The 23,037-nt window shown below is 38.1% G+C and overlaps 1 protein-coding gene across 1 annotated transcript in view; it reads right to left on the reverse strand.

Annotated features, from left to right (window-relative positions):
• The window catches only part of INTS7 (integrator complex subunit 7), a 92,289-nt gene that overhangs the window by 22,424 nt on the left and 46,828 nt on the right, over window positions 1-23,037 (reverse strand). Inside the window, exons 11-16 of the mRNA XM_079941688.1 lie at window positions 21,838-22,077; window positions 20,137-20,274; window positions 18,825-19,031; window positions 2,565-2,759; window positions 1,910-2,013; window positions 452-520 (exon numbers count right to left, since the gene is read on the reverse strand). Coding sequence (XP_079797814.1) covers window positions 452-520; window positions 1,910-2,013; window positions 2,565-2,759; window positions 18,825-19,031; window positions 20,137-20,274; window positions 21,838-22,077 — 953 coding nt within the window. The remainder of the gene's footprint in view (window positions 1-451; window positions 521-1,909; window positions 2,014-2,564; window positions 2,760-18,824; window positions 19,032-20,136; window positions 20,275-21,837; window positions 22,078-23,037) is intronic.

Genomic DNA, 23,037 nt, shown 5'->3' on the forward strand with positions numbered 1-23,037 from the left:
TGTTCTAAAACAGAATACTATAGTGGGAAAAAATAATGGACCATTCTTCAATAAAAATATTTTGAACAATTAATCAGTTAATTACAGAATGGAGAAGGATTTTAATAAAGCAAAAAGAGGAATATCTTTTTGTTTGGGAAACCAAAGAATAAAAATTTCAAGTTCAAGCTTAATTATACTATTAACTCAATTTTTTACACTAAAATTTAGTTATAATATACCAGAAGAAAATGTTCAAATTCAAAGAACTTCTTCCTAGTTATTTAGAAAACAGAACACAGGAGGTAAGTAAACAATGGAGACAGAAAATCTAGGTTTGTCATTAGCTATATGACCTTAGGCAAATGCTAGAGAAGTTCTTCCTCTATAAAACCTCTTCCAAAACACCGTTGTGATGATTAGGTAAGATAACATATTTGAAAGTGTTCTGTAATATAAACTATTTAAATACCTTGCTGATTCTGGATCCAAAATCAGGGCTTCTATTGCGTGAGATATCAGTAAACAGCTCTGCTGCTGTCTGCATTATGTTAAGGTTATACATGATAATAGAGAAATGTACTATAGACTTTATATTATTTGAATACTAAATAAGGCAAGATGAAAATTGTAAGGCCAGCAGGTCCGGGGAAGGGCCCAGGGAACCAGACGGAACCCCCGCCAAGGAGGCTGATACAACCAACCAGTCTTCCCGCTCCCTGAGGGGCAGAACCAACGGCTCTGAGGCTGATGCAACCGACACCCAACATTGCCACAACATCCAAAAGATAACCAAAAAGGGGCTGCTTCACACAGCAAGTGCCTCCCCTGCGTCCACCCCTATACATTTTGTTCGCGCCCACACCCAGGCGCAACTTCTCTGGCCCCTTTCTCTCGGACAAGTGAACCTCACCCGGGAGCATTCCCAAATAAAGCTTGTTTAAGCTCTCCTCCGGTTTTGGTGCCGTTCCTTACAAAAATCATATTCTTAGTGAAGGTAACCACATGTTATTGACTCAAATAGTCTGTGGCTCTATTTTTTTCTTTTTAAGGGATATATGTTGTCTGTGATAGTTCCAGGAAGAGTACTTCAGAGGTTAATGTTGGAAGGAGGAACCAAGCAACAGGCTCTGTGATTCAATCACAGAAACTTTTTTATCTATCTTGGATATAGGGGTTTCACTAATGAAAAGTTTAAAACAACCACCACAATAAGGGTCTGTAGAGCGGTTACCCTGGAGGTTCCTAGGCTGGGGCTCAAGGGATCTGTTAACTCTCCTGAAATGGTATGCAAATTTGGGGGGATATGTGCATATATGCATTTTTTTTAGGGGAGAGGGCCCATAGCATTCATCAGGTTTTCAATCACTAAACCAAAATGCCAGGAATTACTGATTTATAGGTCTGCAACTTAAAAGCAATTTATCTTTCTTCCTTTCAAAAAGGATCTGAAGCTGCTAATAAGAAAATACGGAGAACTTAAAGGGGGCTTAGGGAACATAAGTGATGACTGAAACGACTGAATACATCATTAATAAAGGTGATGGGAACTAGGGTTGTTAGCTGTGAATAAAAGATAGGTGAAGCAAGACAGAAAATGGTTCTCTGGTGGAAAAATATTTTGTGTTGTCCATTGTAGCTCAAGTGAGCACAAAGTATTCAACACTGCTTGGACCTGGGTTTTGGACGCTCTTCCCAGAGGTGGAAAAAGACCACCACTGAGTCACCACTTTTTAAAAAGCCTGGTTGAAGTAAAGAAGTTAAATTATACTGCTCATACTAGGTTTCAAAAGAGAAATTATTATTTATGGTAAATCTGTAGGCTTATCTAATGTATATGTATATTTTAGTTAAGCGTATCTGAAATATTTACTCTACATTTAAAAGAATACTTCCAAAGAACAAGAAATATTGGGCAAGTTTAGGATACAGTTCTACATTCCTCAAAGTTGCGGAATCAGCATCAAAAGATGCCTGATAAAGATCCCCATAACGGGAAGCAAGGCTTCGGAATTCTTCCATGGACAGTTTCATCTATAAAGAAGGAAAAATATCAATTATGATAAATAAACAAATATGCTTTCGTGTTGTATAAACAATACAAAAGTCAAAACATAAGAAAACAATCCTCAAACAATAAAAATATATTTCAACTCATTTTCAATTCATTCATTTTTATAAACCCTATTAAAGAAAATTAACAAAGATGGCAAATGAAACTACAAATGTGTACAAGATTATAATTTACACATAATGTACAGAAACAAAAAACACTGCATTTTTAGCTTCTTCAAAGTTTCACTAAAATAAATAATATGGCTATAAACTTCCCAAAGTTTCTTTAAAATGTATGTCCTTTTTCTTTATATAAACATGTAGCAACTAGTGAGATATCATCAATCACTCTGTCATTTTAATAAGACTTCAGCCTGTTTTTTGCAAGACAGATGAGTTTAGAAGTATTTGATGTTGCCTCTGAGTCAAACCGCTGATTTTTAAGTTTCAGAATTTTTCATCTCACAACTAACCTCAAAAACCTCTAAAGCGTAAATAAAAACTGCACTGAAAATAAAGTTAAGACATACCTGATTGGAGATGCGACCGCACCGCTGGAGGTCATTCCCTAAGGTCATGGCAATTGTTGTGGCAATTGCAGGTGGCGGGCTTGTCTTGAGGCTACTACAAGTACAGATAAGTTGAGAGAAGGCTTGGAGAAGGTCAATCCTGAGCTTTACAAATTCACACTGAAAACTTAAAGGATTCAGTGGTGTACTGGCAGCCTGGGGAATAAAAACAAGCTATATTTAATACAAGGTAAGCATAAAAGGAAGATGCTGAAGGACAAAGTATTTGTCAGAGTCTGCAAAAGAGCAGTAGTTCTAATGATGATGGATAAACACCTACATTATTAGGGGAGGATGTAATATTAGAAAGAAAAACTTATTGTCATTAGCATCAACTCTGAAAAACTATGTTCCATCAACACTCAGGTTCCTTACTTCCTACATTTGCAAAGACCCGACAAGACATGGGTTAACTAGACTGTCATCTGTAAGATATCATATGAGGGATGCTTCACAGACATTACCATTCCCCCCAAATTCCCTTATCACCTTCCTACCTTTCTAACCTGAAATTCACATGCTGGAATCATTAAACAGAATTTTTAAAAGTTGGAAGGGGGAGGGCTTCCCTGGTGGCGCAGTGGTTGAGAGTCCGCCTGCCGATGCAGGGGACATGGGTTCGTGCCCCGGTCCGGGAAGATCCCACATGCTGCGGAGTGGCTAGGCCCGTAAGCCATGGCCACTGAGCCTGCGTGTCTGGAGCCTGTGCTCTGCAACGGGAGCGGCCACAACAGTGAGAGGCCCCCGTACCGCAAAAAAAAAAAAAAAAAAAGTTGGAAGGGGTAGAAAAGAAAGGTGAGGGCAGGAGAAATATATTGTACCGTCACTGTTAAAAAAGCCTGTTGCTGGCGGAGGTGAGGCAAGAGCCAGCCAGACCACGTGGGGCCTTCAGACCACAGGCAAGGTTCCGGATTATATTTTAAATGCAGTGTTTGGCGCCCAGCCCCCTACTCTGTGCAGCACCCTCTTTGTGTACAGGCCCGCGGCAGCACCCCCCCCCCCCCCCCCCCCCCGCTTTCTTCCCCGCAGATGCGCACGTGCGTCCCGAGCGCGGCGGCTGTGCCCTGAGACCCGCCTGACCCCGGGCGCCCTTAGCCCTGGTCCGGGCTCCAGCCACCGCAGCACGCTTGCCTCTGGTCTCGCGCTCTGCCCTCAGGCACCTGTCCCCCGGTGATCCACGCAAGGCCCCGTTGGCAGGTGAAGTGGCCTCCCTTAGAGCGACACGGAAAGTGTGGTCCGTATTTCAAGGTGGACTTTCAAAGGCGGTGCTGCCTTGAGCCCGCGGGCCCCGCCGGTGGCCAAGCGCTCCAAGACGTTAAGGGAAGGGCAGGCCTTCCCTAGTGCAGAGGCACGGGTGTTGGCCGACTGTCCATTTTTGCAGAAATCTTCGTCCTGTGTGGGATCGCTGTCTGGAGAAGGGCTCCTGCTTTGTTCCGGGAAGAAGCTGACCCAGGACGGCAACACGTGGCTGGAAGGGCCATCTCCAGAAAAGAGGAAGAGCTGAAGTGCCGTCAGTGATCCCCTCCAGGCACCCAGAGCCTTAACTGAAATACCGGATCGTTCCCTAGATTTTTGCTACATTAAACTATATTGTCCAGTTAAAAAAAAAAAAAAGAGTACGAAACACCGTGGTAGAGGACAACGATTCCTGGCTCTCCCCTGACTGCACAGCCTTTGGACAACTTTGCCAGTGAAAGAGCTTTGTTCCAACCACCTGCCCCAGTGCAGCTGTGTCGATGGCACGAAGCTTCGTTCCGCAGCTCCTATTTCACAGCAGTCCCCTCTCCCTGGTCTCGTTGTGGGTCACACCATGATGGCTGCCCACCCCTCAGATGGACCACAGGTTCTGGAGTTGGCTGCTCCCGAGAAGAGCCGGGTGGCGACTTTTTTGAGCAGGACCAGAACAGACCTCCTCGGGTCACGCAGCTGCAAGTGGGACAGTGACCCAGCCGCTCGCTTGCAACCAGCGACTTTCCCAAACCAGCTGCTGCTTCAGCTTCGTGATCGGGCCAGTTTCTATATTGGGTAACGGTCAAGAGGCATGGTCTGTGATGTCATGTATGTAAAAATCTCTTTCTCGTTTAAGTTACAAAAGTAATGACAACACGAGCTTTTGCAGGGCCGAGCTCACTTTGTTCTGATCGCTGCCACCAGCGTAGGGGGTCCAGGGTGGTGGGTAGATGAAGCCCACCTCTGCCTGAAGCATCCAGCCAGGCTGTGCATCCACTTCCTGGTCTGAGAAATGGAACTAATAAGCAGAATACAACTTCTCTTTATTGTTTGCTATGAAGAGTGATCTGATTTAAACATTACTCGGAAGCCCCTGCTTATTTTACCAACCACAACGTCCTCAACGTTCCTCCATGCCGTAGCAGGTGACAGGACTTCCTTCTCTTTTAAAGGTTGAATAATATTCCATAGTCTGGATAGACCACATCTTGTTCATCCATTCACCTTTCAGTGGACACTTGGGTTGTTTCCACCCCTTGGCTAGTGTGAGTAATGCTGCTCTGAACACGGATGTACAAATACCTGTCTGAGTTCCTGCTTTCAGTTCTTTTGGGTCTATACCCTCATGGGTGTGAGGCAGTATCAGTGATTTTTAAGACTCCTTTGCTTCCCAATTTCTTTAGCTGTCTTTCTCTCCCCTCCTACCTTATGAAATACTTAAGAGGTTAAATGTATAAGATAAAGAAATTCCTAAAAATGAGGAATTGGGAAGTTTAGACTTACATCTCCTAGAGGGATTGGAATGAGTCCCTTTTTATCACCCTGAATTCTCCCAGCCAGTGCCTGCCCTGTCCCACTTCGCAGCTGGCTTTGGGTTCATGAAAACATACACAATATTAGAAATTAAGACTAAAAGATTGTTTTTAAAAGATTTTTATTCATTCATTTAAACTTACAATAAGAAACCGACTCCATGTTACTCAACAATAAATAACATTTTATGAAAAATCATTATTTTCAAAAAATGATTAGTGAGAACAAGGGACTTGTTTCATATGTTTGCAGATCTCTTTAATGTCTAGCTTGATAAAAGGCAGCTGGATTCTCATAGCTGCTTCTGTGTTCAGTCTCTTGTAATATATTATTTTAGTTGATGTCTGTTAAGAAAATTTGATCTCACAGGGATGTGTAGCAGGAAAATGGAGAAGTGTTTATATAGGTTCTCCACCATTCACTGAATTGTGCAGTTATTCCAAATGTTGACCCATTTCACTAGACAATATTAAAAATCACAGTTGTGTGGAATGTAAATTGGAGCAGCCAGTATGGAAAACAGTAAGGAGACTCCTCAAAAAATTAAGACTAGAACTACCATATATGATCCAGCTATTCCATATCTGAGTATTTATCCAAGGAATACAAAAACACTAATTTGAAAAGATAGATGCACCTCAATGTTCATGGCAGCATAATTTACGATAGTCAAGATATGAAAACAACCTAGGTATCCATCAACAGATGAATGGATAAAGATGGTGATATATATATGTACCATTGTGTCCCCTTGAAAAGGCAAGGACCGTCTTAGTATTATTAGAAAAGTAGTTTTTTTTTTAATATCAGTTATCTTTTAATTGAGGTGTAGTTGATTTGCACTGTTGTGTTAGTTGCAGGTGTACAGCAAAGTGATTCAGTTATACATATATATATTCTTTTTCAGATTTTTAAAAATTTACCGAAGTATAGTTGACTTACAAAAAAAATGCTAACTTAACAATAAATGGAGGTGTAATGAAATTAACTTTCTTCCCTGACATGACTCGCTTAAAACATGCTGATGCCGTTCTTAGATAGTATTTCACACTCTTCTTTTAGGAGGAGAGCCTGGTGTGTGACTTGAGGTTCTAGAATTAAGTTACAATATTATCCATCTGACCAAGTATTGACCTTAGTGTAGTTCTCTCTAGTTTTAAGTGTCAAATTATAGTTTTATTATTTGGTGGAATTCATATTTTACTCTAGGAAATAGTTTGCCACTTCCTGTATCCTTTATAAGAACATACACTTGCTCTAGTATCCCTCTCAAATTGCAAAAGTTACACCTATATAAAATTATATAAGCTAGAGGTAATAACTATAATCAATATATTGAATTCTGTGGTTTTCAAACTTTTGGGATGTTTTGTTCTAATCATGAAACAGCACAGATTAGGGATATTAAAGAGACTATTTCAATTGTTTTTAATTTCTTGGAGATTTGATTTGCTCTTATAGGAAGATAAGTTCCCCCTTTCTCTGCCCCTTAAGCTGCTACTTGCTATTTTTTATTTACTGCTTATCAATAACTTTAGAAGGGTCAGGGATACAAGTGGGTATATATGATATATATACAGTTATATACAGTGTAGACCATCTTACCAGACAAAAAAATCATTTGCAATATTGTCCTAACATGCATTATAAAACTGAAAGCGAAGCAAGATGTAGTTATAATGAAAAAGATTTACTGCTACTCTGAAGTTATTTCTGACTAACAAGAAATATTTGATGATATAAGATGGTAACTTTGAAAGTGACTGTGCATCTTACATCGTGTTATACTGAGGAAAACAATGTTAGATATAGTATGCATGTTCAAAAAGAACACAGAAAAGATAAACTTGTGATAAAGGTCAATCAAAGACTTTAAAAAGGTAATATCGTCCATGAGAGACAGAAAACATATAAAAATAAAATTTAGACTATAGTGCTATGAACAATGCCAATGAGAAATAAAAGGGATATTATTTACTCTTCTTTACATGGGGGCTAAAGCTTAAAACGGAAATGGGTTCCAAGGTCAGCAGGTAAAGCAAAAATTGTATACAGTCAAAATTATCCCTGAAAATTCCTCAAGAAGGAACTACTTCCAGTAAATTTAACACAGGTGAAGGAACAGCAAACTCAGAGAGCCCCGGGGTATAAGCTAATTGAGAAGAACTGTCCCCACTATTTAAACTGCTATTTTGTGTCCCCATTATTTAAATAGCTATTTTCCCTCATTCTTGTTCTTTCTTTCTTTTTTTTAAAAGTCTAAACATACAGAGGTAAATCTGTGTTAAACACACATTTAATGCTACTCCACTGAATTTCTGACTTGTGGTACATATTCTGTTTTCTACATGGAGCAGCTAAAAAAACCCAATGTGGCTGAAAGGAAAGCTACTTAATAAACTCAGTTAAAAATATTTATATATATTGTGGTAAAGAACATGTGACAACCAAGAGTGAACCACAGTGCAAACAATGGACCTTAAGCCCCTAGTAACCACCACCCTACTTTCTGTTTTTATGAATCTGACCACTTTCATTTAAGTGGAATCATGTAATATTTGTCTTCTTGTAATTGGATTATTTCACTTAATACAAGCTCAGTTTTTGAAAGAATAAGCCAAGCTTAAAGCAATAGTAGACTAAACTGTTTAAAACCAGACCTCCTGCTAAGAACAAATGGAAAACTGAGTTAAATATTATGAACATCTATCTAAAAGCACCGAAGAGCTACTAAGGCAACAAGGAGCCAAAATCATGGAGAGATGGGCAATCCAAGAAGATAAGACTGACATCTGGTGATTACTTGCTAATTTGAAAGCTGCTCCTGGGAGTCTGAGAAGCTGAGCAGAGCTTTCAGCAGTCTCATAAGACTAAGAGGGCTGTGGAAAACACTTCAGGCTTTTGGCTGTAACTTCAAAGGGCTATATCCTAGGAGTTAGGAAAACCAAAAATATACTGGCTCTTCCAAGGACTGAAGCTTAGCTCTGAATCAGTTCAATCCTTGGCTGGATTAGGGTAATCTGCCCTTAGCCTAACTGCCTGCCAAAAGCAAGGATGATATAATCATTGTAATTTTTCACACACACTGTCCAAAACTAACTAAAAAAATAACTGAGTATACAACAAAGACAAAATTCCTCAAACCAAAACGGGGATAAAAGGTCAAAGACACAAACCACAACAGATCCAGATAACAAACTATCATATATGAATTTCAAGATAACTACAATCAATATGTTAAAGAACTTAAATGACAAGATAGAGAGTCCTGGAGAAGAACTACAGAATATAAAATAACCAAATGGAAATTCTGGAACTGGAAAAACACAATAAATGAAATTAAGAACTTAATGAATGAGTCTGACATGCTGATTAGACACAATGTAAGTGAGAATTATGGAAATGGAAGATAGGTCAGAAGAAAATATTTAGAGTTAAGTATGGAGAGATAAAAAGGTGGAAAATGAAGAAAAGAATATAAGAGATATATGAGTCATGGTAAAAAGAATTAACATGGGTGCACTACGTCCCAAATGAGGAAGAAAGGGACAGAAGCATTGGCTGAAGAGATAATGGCCAAATGTTCCATAACTGATCAAAGTCATCAAGCCTTATATCCCAGAAGTACTATGAACCCCAAAAGGCATTTATACTGATAGTAGTATAAACTGGAAACCACCATAGGCAACTTTTTGGTAGTATTTATTAGAGCTGAACTTAGTATATCTATGACACAGCACTACCATCCAGAAGATAGGCACACCTATATCAAAAGATGTGCGTAAGAAAGTTCAAAGTCAAATTATTCTAAATAGCCCCAACCTGGAAATAACTCAAATGTTTCTCAAAAATAAAATGGATAAACAGATTGTTATAACAGTTATCCAAAAGAATATCACAATGAAATGAAAATGAACAAACTACTGCAATATGCAACAAAAAGCATGAATGCATCACACGAATATAAAGCTGAGCAGAGAAGCTAGAATCAAAAGCATAATACTGCATGAGTCCTTAAATAATAATGAAAAACAAGGCGAGACTCATCTATAGCTTTAGAAATCAAAAGTGCCTTCTACAGAGAAAGGTAAAGGTAGTGACTTGAAGGGAAAACATTTCTTAAAGTGATAAGAAGCCACAAATCAGAAGATAATATTTGCAACTCATATAACCTACAAAAGATTGGTATCTAGAACATCCAAAATAAAAAGGCAACCTAATGAATGGGAGAAAATATTTGCAAATCATGTATCTAGTAAGGGGTTAATACCTAAAATACATTTAAAAACTCATACAAGTCAATAGTAAAATAACAACAACAAATAATCCAATTAAAAAATGGGCAGAGATTTGAATAGGCATTTTTCCAAAGACATACAGATGGCCTATAGGCTCAACATCACTAATCATCAGGGAAATGCAAATCAAAACCACAAGCACAAAAGTCAACTCACACCTGTTATAATGGCTATTATCCAAAAAACAAGAAATAACAAGTGTTGGCAAGGATGTGGAAAAAAGGGAATCCTGGTGCACTGCTGGTAGAAATGTAAACTGGTGCAGCCACTATGGATAACAGTATGGAAGTCCCTCAAAAATTAAAAACAGAACTACCATATGGTTCTTCAATTCCACTTCTGGGTATTTATCTGAAGAAAACAATAATACTAACTCAAGAAGATATCTGCACCTCCATATTCACTGCAGCACTATTTACAATAGCCAAGATATGGAAACAATCTAAATGTCCACTGATACGTAAATAAAGAAAATGTGGTATATATACACAAAATGGAGTATTATTCAGCCATAAAAAAGAATAAAATCTTGCCATCTGTAACAACACAAATGGATCTAGATGGTATTATGCTAAGTGAAATAAGTCAGACAGAGAAAGACAATTACTGAATGATCTCACTTATATGTGGAATCTAAAAACAAAAACCAAGCTCATAGATACAGAGAACAGATAGATGGTTGCCAGAGGTGGGGGTAGGGAAGTGCATGAAATGGGTGAATGGGGTCAAAAAGTACAGCTATAAAATAAATGAGTTATGGGGATGTAATGCACAGCATGGTGACTATATTGTGAGGGAGAGGCAAAGATAGCAGAGTAGAAGGACCCTGAGCTCATCTCCCACAGGCACATCAAAATTACAGCTATTTACAGAGCAAATATCAATGAAAGTGACCCAAAGACTAGCAGAAAAGAACTTCTACAGCTAGAGATGTAAAGAAGGAACCACAGAGAGATGGGTAGGAGGGGTGGAAATATGGTATAGTCAAGATCCATACCCCAGGTTGGTGACCAACAAATGGGAGCCTAATTACAAACTGCAGAGGTTCTCCTCAAAAAGCAAGGGCTTTGAGTCCCAGCCGGGACTGGGCTTCCCAGCCGGGAGCCCCTAGAATGCTTGGCTTTGAAGGCCAGCAGGGCTTATTTTGGGGTGAGCCACAGGACTGTGGAAAATAGAGACTCCACTCTCAAAAGGCATACACAAAAGAAATCATAGAAGGAAAAGATCAGAGCAGAAATAAATGAAATAGAGACTAAAAAAACAATGGAAAAGATCAATGAAACTAATAGCTGGTTCTCTGAAAATATAAACAAAATTGACAAACCTTTCACCAGACTCATCAAGAAAAAAAAGAAAGGCCCAAATCAATAAAATAAGAAATGAAAAAGAAGTTACAACCCACACCATAGAAATATAAAGGATCATAAGATATTCCTATGAACAATTATACAACAATAAAAGGGACAACCTAGAAGAAATGGACAAATTCCTAGAAATGTACAATTGCCCAAGACTGAATCAGGAAAAAACAGAAAATAAGAACAGACCAATTACCAGTAATGCAACTGAATGGGTAATTTAAAAAACTGCTGACAAACAAAAGTCCAGCACCAGATAACTTCACAGGTGAATTTTACCAAACATTTTGAAGAGAATTAACACCTATCCTCCTCAAATTATTCCAAACTGCAGAGGAAGGAATGCTTCTGAATTCATTCTATGAGGCTGGCACCACCTGATACCAAAACCAGACAAAGATACCACAAAAAAAGAAAATTACAGGCCAATACCACTGATGAACACAGATGCAGAAATCCTCAATAAAATATCAGCAAACTGAATCCAACAATACATTAAGAGGATCATACACCATGATCAGGTGAGGTTTATGCCAGGGACGCAAGAATGGTTCAAAAATCAATGTTATACACCATATTAACAAACTGAAGAATAAAAACCATAAGATCACCTCAACAGATCCAGAAAAGGCTTTTTGACATAATTCAACATCCATTTATGATAAAAACCCTCCACAAAGTGGGTATAGAGGGAATATACCTAAGCATAATAAAGGTCATATATGACAAGCCCACAGCTTGTTTTCCACTCAATGGTGGAAAGCTGAAAGCATTTCCTCTAAGATCAGGAACAAGACAAGGATGCCCACTCTCACCACTTTTATCCAATATAGTACTAGAAGTCCTAGCCACAGCAATCAGGCAAGAAAAAGAAGTAAAAGGAATCCAAATTGCAGAGGAAGAAGTAAAAATGTCCCTGTTTGCCGATGATACGATATTATATATAGAAAATCCTAAAGACACTACCAAAAAACTACAGGAACTCATCAATGAATTCAATAAAGTTGCAGGATACAAGATTAATACACAGAAATCTGTTCTGTTTCTATACACTAAAAAACAAACTATCAGAAAAAGAAATTAAGAAAACAATACCATTTATAATCACATCAAAGAGAATTTAAAATACCTGGGAATAAATCTAAGGAGGGAAAAGACCTGTACTCAGAAAACTGTAAGACATTAATAAAGGAAACTGAAGATGACACCAAAAACTGCAAAGATATGCTATGCTCATAGCTTGGAAGAATTAATATTGTTAAAATGCCTATACTACCCAAGGCAATCTACAAATTCAATGCAATCCCTATCAAAATATCAAATGGCAGTTTTCACAGAACTAGAACACATAATTCTAAAATTCATATGGAAACCTTACAGGACCCCAAATAGCCAAAACAATCTTGAGAAAGAAGAACAAAGGTGGACGTATCACACTCCCTGATTTAAAACTCTACTACAAAACTACAGTAATCAAAACGGTATGGTTTTGGCACAAAAACAGACACACAGATGAATGGAACAGAATAGAGAGCCTTGAAATAAACCCACACGTATATGGTCAATTAATCTACAACAAAGGGGGCAATAATATACAATGAGGAAAACACAGCATCTTCAATAAGTAGTGTTAGGAAAACTGGACTGCTACATGCAAAAGAATCAAATTGGACTCCTTTTTCACATTACATACAAAAATAAACTCGAAATGGGCTAAAGACTTAAATGTAAGACCTGAAACCATAAAATTTCTAGAAGAAAACAGGAAGTACACTCTTTGACAGAATACTGTCTTATTGAGCTAAGTATCCTCTGTCTTACCTAGCAATATTTTTTTGGTTATGCCTCCTCAGGCAAGGGAAACAAAAGCAGAAATAAACAAATGGGACTACATCAAACTAAAAAAGCTTTTGCACAGCAAAGGAAACTATCAACAAAACAAAAAGGCTACCTACTGAATGGGATATTTGGAAACAATATACCTAACAAGGGGTTAATATACAAAATATACAGAGAACTCAAACAACTCAACATTAAAAAAAGCAAAAAATCCAATTAAAAATGGGCAGAGGACCTAAATAGACATTTTTCCAAGGAAGACACACAAACGGTCAAAAGGCACATGAAAGATGCTCATCCAGGGAAATGCAAATCAAAACCACAATGAGATATCACCTCACACCTGTCAGAATGGCTACCATCAAAAAGACCACAGGTAACAAGTGTTGGAGAGGATGTGGAGAAAAGGGAAACTTGTGCACTTCTGGTGGGAATATAAATTGGTGCAGTCACTATGGAAAACAGTATGAAAGTTCCTCAAAAAATTAAAAACAGAACTACCACAGGATCCAACAATTCCACTTCTGCGTTTTTATCCAAAGAAAATAAAAACACTAATTAAAAAAGACATATGCATCCCTATGTTCACTGCAGTATTATTTACAATAACCAAGATACAGAAGCCACCTAAGTCCCCATCAAGAGAAAAATGGATAAAGGAGATGTGGCATATATATATATATATATATATATATATATATATATATATATATACACATACACATATATATATGCACACACACGCACACACACACAATGGAATATTAGCCATAAAAAAGAATGAAATCTTGACATTTGTGACAACACTGATGGACCTAGAGGATATTAGGCTAAGTAAAATAAATCAGACAGACGAAGACAAATACTGTATGATTTAACTTATATGTGGAATCTAAAAAACAAAACAAATGAACAAACATAACTAAACAGAAAGAGAGTCACAGATAGAAGAGGTGGTTGCCAGAGGGGAAGAGGGTGGGGAGAGGAAACTGCTAAGGGAGATTAAGAGGTACAAACTATCAGTTACAAAATAAATGAACCACAGGTATGTAATGTACCATATGGGGAATATAGCCAATAATTATATAACATCTTTGTATGGTGACAGATGACAACTAGACTTATCATAGTATCATTTTGAAATATACACAAATACTGAATCGGTATGCTGCGCATTAGAAACTGAATTTCATAGGTCATTAAATGTAAATAAACAAATGAACAAACAAATTCATAGAAGAGTAGATCAAATTTGTGGCTACCAGTGGTGGAAGGTTGGGTGGGGGTTGGGAGGGAGAACTGAACGAAGGCAGTCAAACGGTACAGAATTCCAGTTATAAGTAAGTCCTAAGGATATAACGATATAAGGATATAAATACAACACAATAAAGATAACTAATACTGCTGTATGATATATATGAAAGTTGTTAAGAGAGTAAAATCCTGAGTTCTCACCACAAGAAGAAAAGTTGTTTTTTCTCTCTCTTTAATGTTGTATTTATATGAGATGATGGATGTTCACTAACCCTATTATGGTAATCATTTCATGACGTATGTATGTCAATCATTATGTTGTACACCTTAAATTTATACAGTGCTGTATGTCAATTATATCTCAGTAAAACTGGAAGAAAAATAAATTTTAAAAATATTATATTGAATATTTGAAAGTTGCTAAAAGAGTAGATCTTAAAAGTCTTCTTCACAAGAAAAAAAAATTTTCTAACTATGTATGTGACAGATGTTAACTGTCACCATACTTACTGTAGTGATTTCACAATATATACAAATATCAAGTCGTGTTTCACATCTGAAACTAATCTAATGTTATATATCAATCATACCTCAAATATATAGATATATAAAGTTTAATTGTATTAGTAATTTGGGAAACTCCAATCATAACTTCCAGAACATACCAAGTGAGGGGGAAAATGTAGATACACTACTGGAAGGATTGTAAATTTGTAAAACCACTATGGAAAAACTCCTGGTATTAGCTAGTCAATTGAAGATGTATATACCTTATGCAATTCCACTCTAAGGTAGTATTTTAGATCAGTATCTCTTAATAGGGGCAGGAGTATCCTCAGCATTTCTGGAGATTAAGCGTCTCCAGCCACTGAGCATTAGGCCAACAGCAGTCCCTCCAACCCCTCTATCACTGGGCCAAACAGAAACATCCTCACACGTTTTTAAATTGGAGCAGGGGGCAGAAACATAGTTCTGACTGAGTACTGCCCTAGAGAAGGGTTTTCAATCTCAGTATACTAGTGACATTTTGGACCAAATAATTCTTTGTTGAGGGGAGTTGTCTTGTGCATTGCTGGATGTTCAGCAGCATCTTTGGCCTTTACCCACTAAATGCCACTAACACCTTGGTGAGTTGTGATAACCATAAATGTCTCCAGACATTGCCAAATGGAGCTAGAATCATCCCCAGTTGAGAATCAGTATCCCAGAGAAACCTTTACATAGGTGCATCAAAATATGTCCAAGAATGTTCACAGCAGTAATGTTTTAATAACAAAAAACTGGAAAAATCAAAATTTCCATCAACATTAGAATGGGAAAATAAATTGACGTATAATCATATAATACATGGGTATACAGCAGTGAAACTGACCTAAAGCTTTATGCAACAAGATGGATGAATCTTAGGAATATAATTTAGATAACCAAAGCAAGTCAAAGAAAAATACATGATTCCTTTTTATATAAAATTCAAAAACAAGCAACATAAAACAATACCTTAACAGTTAAAGAAAAGCATGTTAAAATTGTAAAGAAAGGCAAGGGAATGGTACATACAAGGTTCAGGATGGGGACTTCCCTGGTGGCGCAGTGGTTAGTGGTTAAGAGTCCGCCTGCCAATGCAGGACACACGGGTTCAAGCCCTGGACCGGGAAGATCCCACATGCTGCAGAGCAACTAAGCCTGTGCACCACAACTACTGAGCCCACGTGCCACAACTACTGAGCCCACGCGCCTAGAGCCTGTGCTCCACAACAAGAGAAGCCACGGCAATGAGAAGGCCGCACGCCGCAATGGAGACCAACACAGCCAAAAATAAATAAATAATCAAACAAACTTACAAAAAAAAAAGATTCAGTATTGTGGTTACCTTTGTGAGGTGGAAACTGGTATACAAACATGGAGGGGCACACATGAATTTTAAAGGAAATGGTAATGTCCCATTTCCTAAACTGAGTGCTAGGTATACTTGGATATTTGATATTTTTATATACCTCACACAATATATATGTAGATATCATACCCATTCAATATTTAATAAAATAAAAAATAAATTTAAAACCCACCATTGTAGGCAGATTGCTAAAATCGTTCCTCTAACTCATGCCACCACTCCCACCCCCGCCCCAGTCTCCACACCTTATATATCTCCCTTAAAGTGTGGGTAGAACCTGTAACTTGCTTCTATCTAATGGAATACGACAAAGGTAATAGATTTTGAGGATGTAATTTAGGTCCCTAATGAGCTGACTTTATATTAATCAAAAGGGAAATTATTCTGGGTAGATCTCGCCTCATCAGGTGAGTCCATTAAAAGAGGGTCTTGAAGGTAAGAGATTCTCCTGTAGGCCCTGAAGCTTCCACAAGTCTTACGGCTGTGAGGAAATAAATCCTGCCAAAAACTACACGAATTTAGAAGAGGACCCTGAGCCCAGGTCTCAGACAAGACTGGCCCTGGCTGACACCTTGATTGCAACTTTGTGACAACATGAGCAGAGGACCCAGTTAAGTCATGCCTGGACTTCTGACTCATAGAAACCGTAAAATAATAAATGGGTGTTGTTTTAAGCCACTAAATTTATGGTAATTTGTTACACAGCATGGAAAACTAATACAAACACTTCTTACAATTTTTATTTCTAAGAAGCAAGATAACTATCATTAATCACTGCACTGGGAAATTAGGCACCCAAACATCGCCATAGCGGCCCCACAAGCACAGAATTTTTAACTTCTCTTTAGTTTGGTTGAAGAAGGTAAAAGGATAATCCTCATAGCTAACAACCTCAAATTAGAACATTCACGTGTCAGAGAGTAAAAGGGCAATTCATGTTCAAATCATCTTCGTTAAAAAGACAGAAAGCTACCGTCAAATCCATACTTGTCAAATCAACAGGTTTTCTAAAAACCTTAAAACAAAACAAAACCCTGATAGTATAGTACAATCAGAAATGTGAGAAGTTCCAAATGATTGTATGGATCATACTGCCTTCCCCTTCAGATTATGCTCAAGTGGAGAATCATTTCCTGATTTCCTTTGATCCTCAAAGCAGTGTCTGGCACATAGCAAGTGCTTACAGTGTTGAATAAAGGAACTCCATTTCAAAAGGTGATTTGAGGCCCAATAACCTGCCCTTGCCTGTGTTAATGGCAGAACGGAGACTAAGACAAGGGCCTTCTGTCAACTGGGTACTTTCTTCCTACGTCAGAATTCAGTCCTTAATTACTGCCAAGCCTCATTAAACACACATACACACAAATCATTAAAAGACTATTAAATATTCAACGGGATTTTTCATAATATTAATTCTATCTGCCTCATTGTTTTGTGAGCCTGTTTCACAGTTCTTACCATTTACTGTACTGCATGATTAACAACTTTCTATTCCACGTCAACTAGAAAATGAAATTACCCTACAGATCAGAGGCAATAACTGTACTTTTTCATTTTCTAAGGTATTTATTAGCCTGATATAGGTAACAACAATCTTTTCCTAAGATAATCAAGAGGAGAGAATCACTGCAGTCAGTGCTACCCCTTAAAATGGAGGGCAGCCATTCCTATATTCCTGTTTTCAAATGGCAGTTAATCAATAAATCATTCTTCAAAAGATATGTACCCACAGTAATCTGAATAGTCTGTCTCTTTTGTGACATCTGTTTATTCTTTGTTCTACTTTGAAACATTTCTCTTTGCATGGCCCACCATTAAAAATATTTTAGATTATGTGATAAATATAAAACAGGTAGGGCTTCCCTGGTGGCGCAAGTGGTTGACAGTCCGCCTGCCGATGCAGCGGACACGGGTTTGTGCCCCAGTCCGGGAGGATCCCACATGCCGTGGAGCGGCTGGGCCCGTGAGCCATGGCCGCTAAGCCTGCACTTCCGGAGCCTGTGCTCCGCAACGGGAGAGGCCACAGCAGTGAGAGGCCCGCGTACCGCAAAAAAAAAAAAAAAAACAGGTAGCAAAAGTTTTATGGCCCCATCTAAATATATACAATTTTTAAAGTCACGTGACAATACTTTAAACATGTTTAATGCTGATTACATAAACTCTTTACTCTTAAGGGGAAAAAGTCCTTGCATTAATACAGAAAATGCACATTTTAGGGAACAGATTCTTAGGAATAAAACTAGTTTCAAGGAAATGTTAAGGATCTGCTCTCTCTGCCACACCCTTTCTTTCTTGGGAAAAAAAAAAAGGGAATAGTAGCTGGCTGACTGTTAATTTGGAATAGGAGGATATCACAGTGGGATAAAAGGTGAGACATTAGCATCCCTCATAATTTCTTCTTTATTTACAAAGCAAGAAACTCTAGTTTCCTAGTGAGTAGTTGCCAGGTATGAGATGGGGTGGAGCGTTTATGTTTGACGGTAGCAGTCACCCAGGCTGGAGTCTTACTAACAGGAGTCTGGAAAGGGAGGACCCTATCTCCACTTTATCCTTCCTGCATGGATTCAGCAATCCTCTTCACATGTGTACCTGATACTTGATAAAAACAAAATGATAAATGTTCACCAATCTATGAATGTTAAAAAGTGGGGGAGGGGTTAATGATCTACTTCCATGTCCTATTTATTACTGTAATACTGCCAAATACATATATACCAGCAGGTTTTTCAAGGTTAAAAGAGGATAAGCCCCAAAAGAAAAGGGAGACCATTGTCACGCAAGTCATCATCACCAAAGGAGAATTAAGAGAACTTACTGTTAAGGAAGCAATCCCTTTGTGGTAGAATTTTAAAGACTCAGCAATGCAAGAAAGTGCTGAACTATAATTCTCCTCTTGCAACCCAGTGAGACACTGTTCTGCATGTGAGAACTCTTTCAAACTATTCAGCCAGAAGTAGAAATGTTCTGAGGCAACCTGAGTCAGCAAACTCTGATAAAGCTCTCTGGCCATGTCGTGATTACCCTAAGAAAAAAAAAGGGGGGGAGGATAATGAGGTTCTTACACTTGAATTAGTTGACGTAGCAGCTAAAAGAGAAACCCAAACCTTGGATAAGTTTTAACAATCACTCCTCACATTATAACTCTGTGAGACTCAGTCTAAGTATTTCTTCAGAGAAAACATGCTGAGCTGCTTTTATGTAACATAATGACTGAAGTTATTTACCAAAACAGTTCCAAAGAGAAAATGAATGGAAGTAACTATAACCCATGTCTAGAACTTTAGTTCAAAATACAGAAAGTATAAATATTTATTGTATGTCATTTTGTGTGAGCTATTTAGTGGGGTGGGGAGAACTCCAGTTAAGTTCCATCAAGCGATTACCAAGAGGAGCACTGCGCCCTCTGGAAACGACTGAGGGAAAGGTAGCTGTGGGAGGATGTGAATGCCTTTTAATGCATGGGGGCGAGGGATGCTCACTGTCTTGCAGTGCTTGGATGCTTGGGACAGTTGGGTATAATAAAGAAATAGCCTGTCAATAGTGCTTCTTCTCCCATTTGAGAAACACTGTAAAATGTGAACATGTGCTTCAATCACCTAGAATAATGCTTCTCAAATTTTGTTCTCTGGACTTATCCCCAAAGAATTTCTATACTATCCAAGCTCTACATTTCCTCTCAAACAAAAGTAAATAAAAATCGTTAGGATTTCCATATGGTTGAGAGGGAACAGAAGACTAAAACTTTCCCGTTTCCACAGAAGAATGATAAAGTTGGAGAGGGAAAGGGAAGAACGACATGGTGTACTGAAAGGGGAGAATATAAACGTGGGTGGGACGGAGCTGTGCTTACGGGAGCACAGGACAAAATGAAAGGGCTGCTAACAACCTACAGCCAGAAAGAGCTCATATTTTTGGAATTCCCATGGAACTTCCCCATAATAACATATATACCATTCTCTGTGCATATGTTAAAAATTAGGTCCTTTCCTTCATCATCTTTTAATCGCATGACTAAAAAGTACTTCTACCTTCATCTTTAGTTTTGACTAGGAGTAACAATCACACAACCTAAGGTTTGTAATCTGCCATTTTCACCAACCAAGTTCACATAGAAGGATACTACGTACCATTCGGGATGCCTGTCTGGCAATTCGGTATACAGTCCATCCGTTGGAGACGCTTTCAAGCTGCTGCTTAATTACTGCCTTTACTTCAGGAGACAGTGCTTTCTGACTGGCTACAAAAATCACAGTGGCCAAGCTCACCTAACATCGAGCAAGAAGTAAGAAAGTCAAGAAAATCATTAACTCTATGCAATGTCAAAGATAACTTTACCCAAAAGCGTTAAAAACTAATTAGAGCCTATCAAAAAGGAACAAAATTTGTCTTCCTTTGACATTTATAAAATTTCCACTTTATTCCTTGCTGAGAGCATTGTGTATAACAGCAAATAATTAGAAACAATGCCCATAAATATGGATAAACTATGATATAATCACACAATGAAATACTATAGAGCAGTGAAGTGGATAAACTAGAAATACACTTATCAGTATAGACGATTCATACAAAACAGGCAAAAATAGGCAAAATGCAAAAGATTACATGCAGTATGAGAACACAAAGTTAAAAATATGCCAAAAATATTGCATATCACTTAGGATATACACTAAGTAGTAAATATATAACAACATGCATGGGAATGACAAACACCAAATTCGGGAGAGTGGTTACCTATCCTGATAGGAAGGAAGACGACACTATCAGAGAGATACACAGCGGGGTACAAGTCAAGTGTACTAGTAACACTTTTTTCTTAACCTAGGTGATGGATGCAAAAGCTTTCATCATATTATTCCTTATGTGTTTTTGAATATTATGTTTCATAATTTAAAGTTGCTTTAAAGTAGTACTAAGAAAAAAGCAATAAAAAACATTAATTGAAAATGCTGCTTCAATGAAAAATAAACTTGGCTAACTGCTTCTCAGTATTCCAAAGCTGATACACACAAGGATCCATACATACTGTGGTAACTGCCTGATTCCCACGACCACTGCCACTTAGTCATCTGGGTAACCTTTACTGATAGCAAATGATGAAATGGGGGCAATCTTTTACACAATGCCCCCTGCAGGATTAAACATAAAATGGGCTTGAGTAAGTAATTTCACTAAGTTTTTTTCCCAAGCCATAAAGCCAGATGACCACAAACAATATGGAGTGCTACTTTAAAGCTTACATATAATTTACGCATATTTAGAACGTAGTCTACTCTCAGCCCTGGAGAACTTTCAACTAAACATTATTATACAGCTTCCACACCTTCTGTTTTTTTTCTAAGCATGTACCTTTCCCAGCCCCCGGACTGTACTGAAACCTAAACTGGATCCTAAACAGCTAAAGAGGTCCTGGATTGGCAAAGAGGAATTGGGTTAATTTATGGTCATTGATATCACTAGGTCGTTAACTTACATTTTTGGAAGTACAATACACGGTTTGGTTCATTATTTATTTGTCTTGTATAAAAAAGAAAAAAACCTTCATTTTCATTTTGTCCTTTGTAATAAAACAAAAATATCAGATTGAAGGCTTTGGCTACACTAAGCTGATATGACAGGGCTTAGGAAGAAAGCAGTTTTACATGTGAACTAAATAGGGCTTTCTATACCAAAAGAGGAAATGGTAAAAAGCTCCAGGTCCCAGCCCTATTTTGACTTCAGCATGCTCTTGGTCTCAGCTAATTACTTTAACCTGTGGAATTCTGAAAGTAATTCCCACTAGACCAGATCCTATTCTTCCACAGCAGGTTCAAAAGGTGGCTCCTTACCAGAAGTTCTTGTTGCTTGTCTGTGGCTGATCGTCCGATCACCTTGTAGAGCTCCATGAGGTCACCGAGCATTCCATCGCCCAACACAGGCAGCTGCATGGCAATGGCGGCCAGGCAGTGGCACATCAGGATCCGGGCAGCGTCCTGAGCACTGTGCAACTGAGTCAACAAGGTCTCAACTACAGACTGGCTGAGATGGGGCCTACCCTTGGCCAACTTCACCATACAATTCAGAGCGATCTGCATATTGAATAGAAGATAGACCAGTTACATTCTGAAGGTTCATATGAAGTGAAGCTTTAAAGAAAGTAACTCTCTACAAGTTACTAGGAAAAATCAAGGAAAAGGGTTTTTTGTAGGCATGACATTTTTCTTAATAAGAAACACATGACATTGAATTCCATATTAAGATCTGCAAGTGTGCCATGTTTAAAACTAAAATAATAAGACAGGATGGTACATTAAACGCTCATTTTAATCTAAGACTATTCAGTCTAAGACTTGAGATGAACATCATAAGGAATAATGCTGAAAAGGCCAAATAAATGCCAAACTGAATGTCATATTACTGCACTTTCATTACTTTTCAAGAACTGCTTCTAAAGTGTAGTTTGTAAACTTACCCATAATGGCATCTCCTAGGATGCTAACTAAAATATAGATTCTTGGGCCCTATCCATCCCAAACTTAATGAATTAACCTTTTTTTTTCCCTGGTGTTTGGGTTACCGAAAGTTTGCAGTTTAAAAAAGGTGCCCTAGGTGACTTCAGCACACTGAAGTGGGGAGGAGGCTTCTAATTTTCTCTTATTTCTCAACAGAAATCTAAATATCAGTTGGTCTCAGAGTTTCTATTCAGGCCGGTTAATCACATCCCTAATATCCCAGCCATCAAAACTAGAAACCCAGAAGTCCTCTAACTAACATAGCCAACAGGTTGCTAAACCTAGTCATTTCTACTTTTGTCAAGTCTCTAATACCCATCTATTTAGCTCCCTTTCATTCTCTCTACTACAACATAAATGTCTCCCTAATTCCAATCTCTTGAAAAGATGGGCCCATTAATCCATCCTTCACGCTACAACCATGTAGCTTTCAGTGTGTTAGGAAGAATAATCATGTCTTTAGGGTCTGACAGACCCAGAGTTTAAGGTCAGTTTGCCCTTGACTGACTAAGTGTGTGTGAACAAGTTATTTTATCT

Source organism: Stenella coeruleoalba, assembly GCF_951394435.1.
Source record: "Stenella coeruleoalba genome assembly, chromosome: 1".
NCBI classification, from domain to species: Eukaryota; Metazoa; Chordata; class Mammalia; order Artiodactyla; family Delphinidae; genus Stenella; species Stenella coeruleoalba.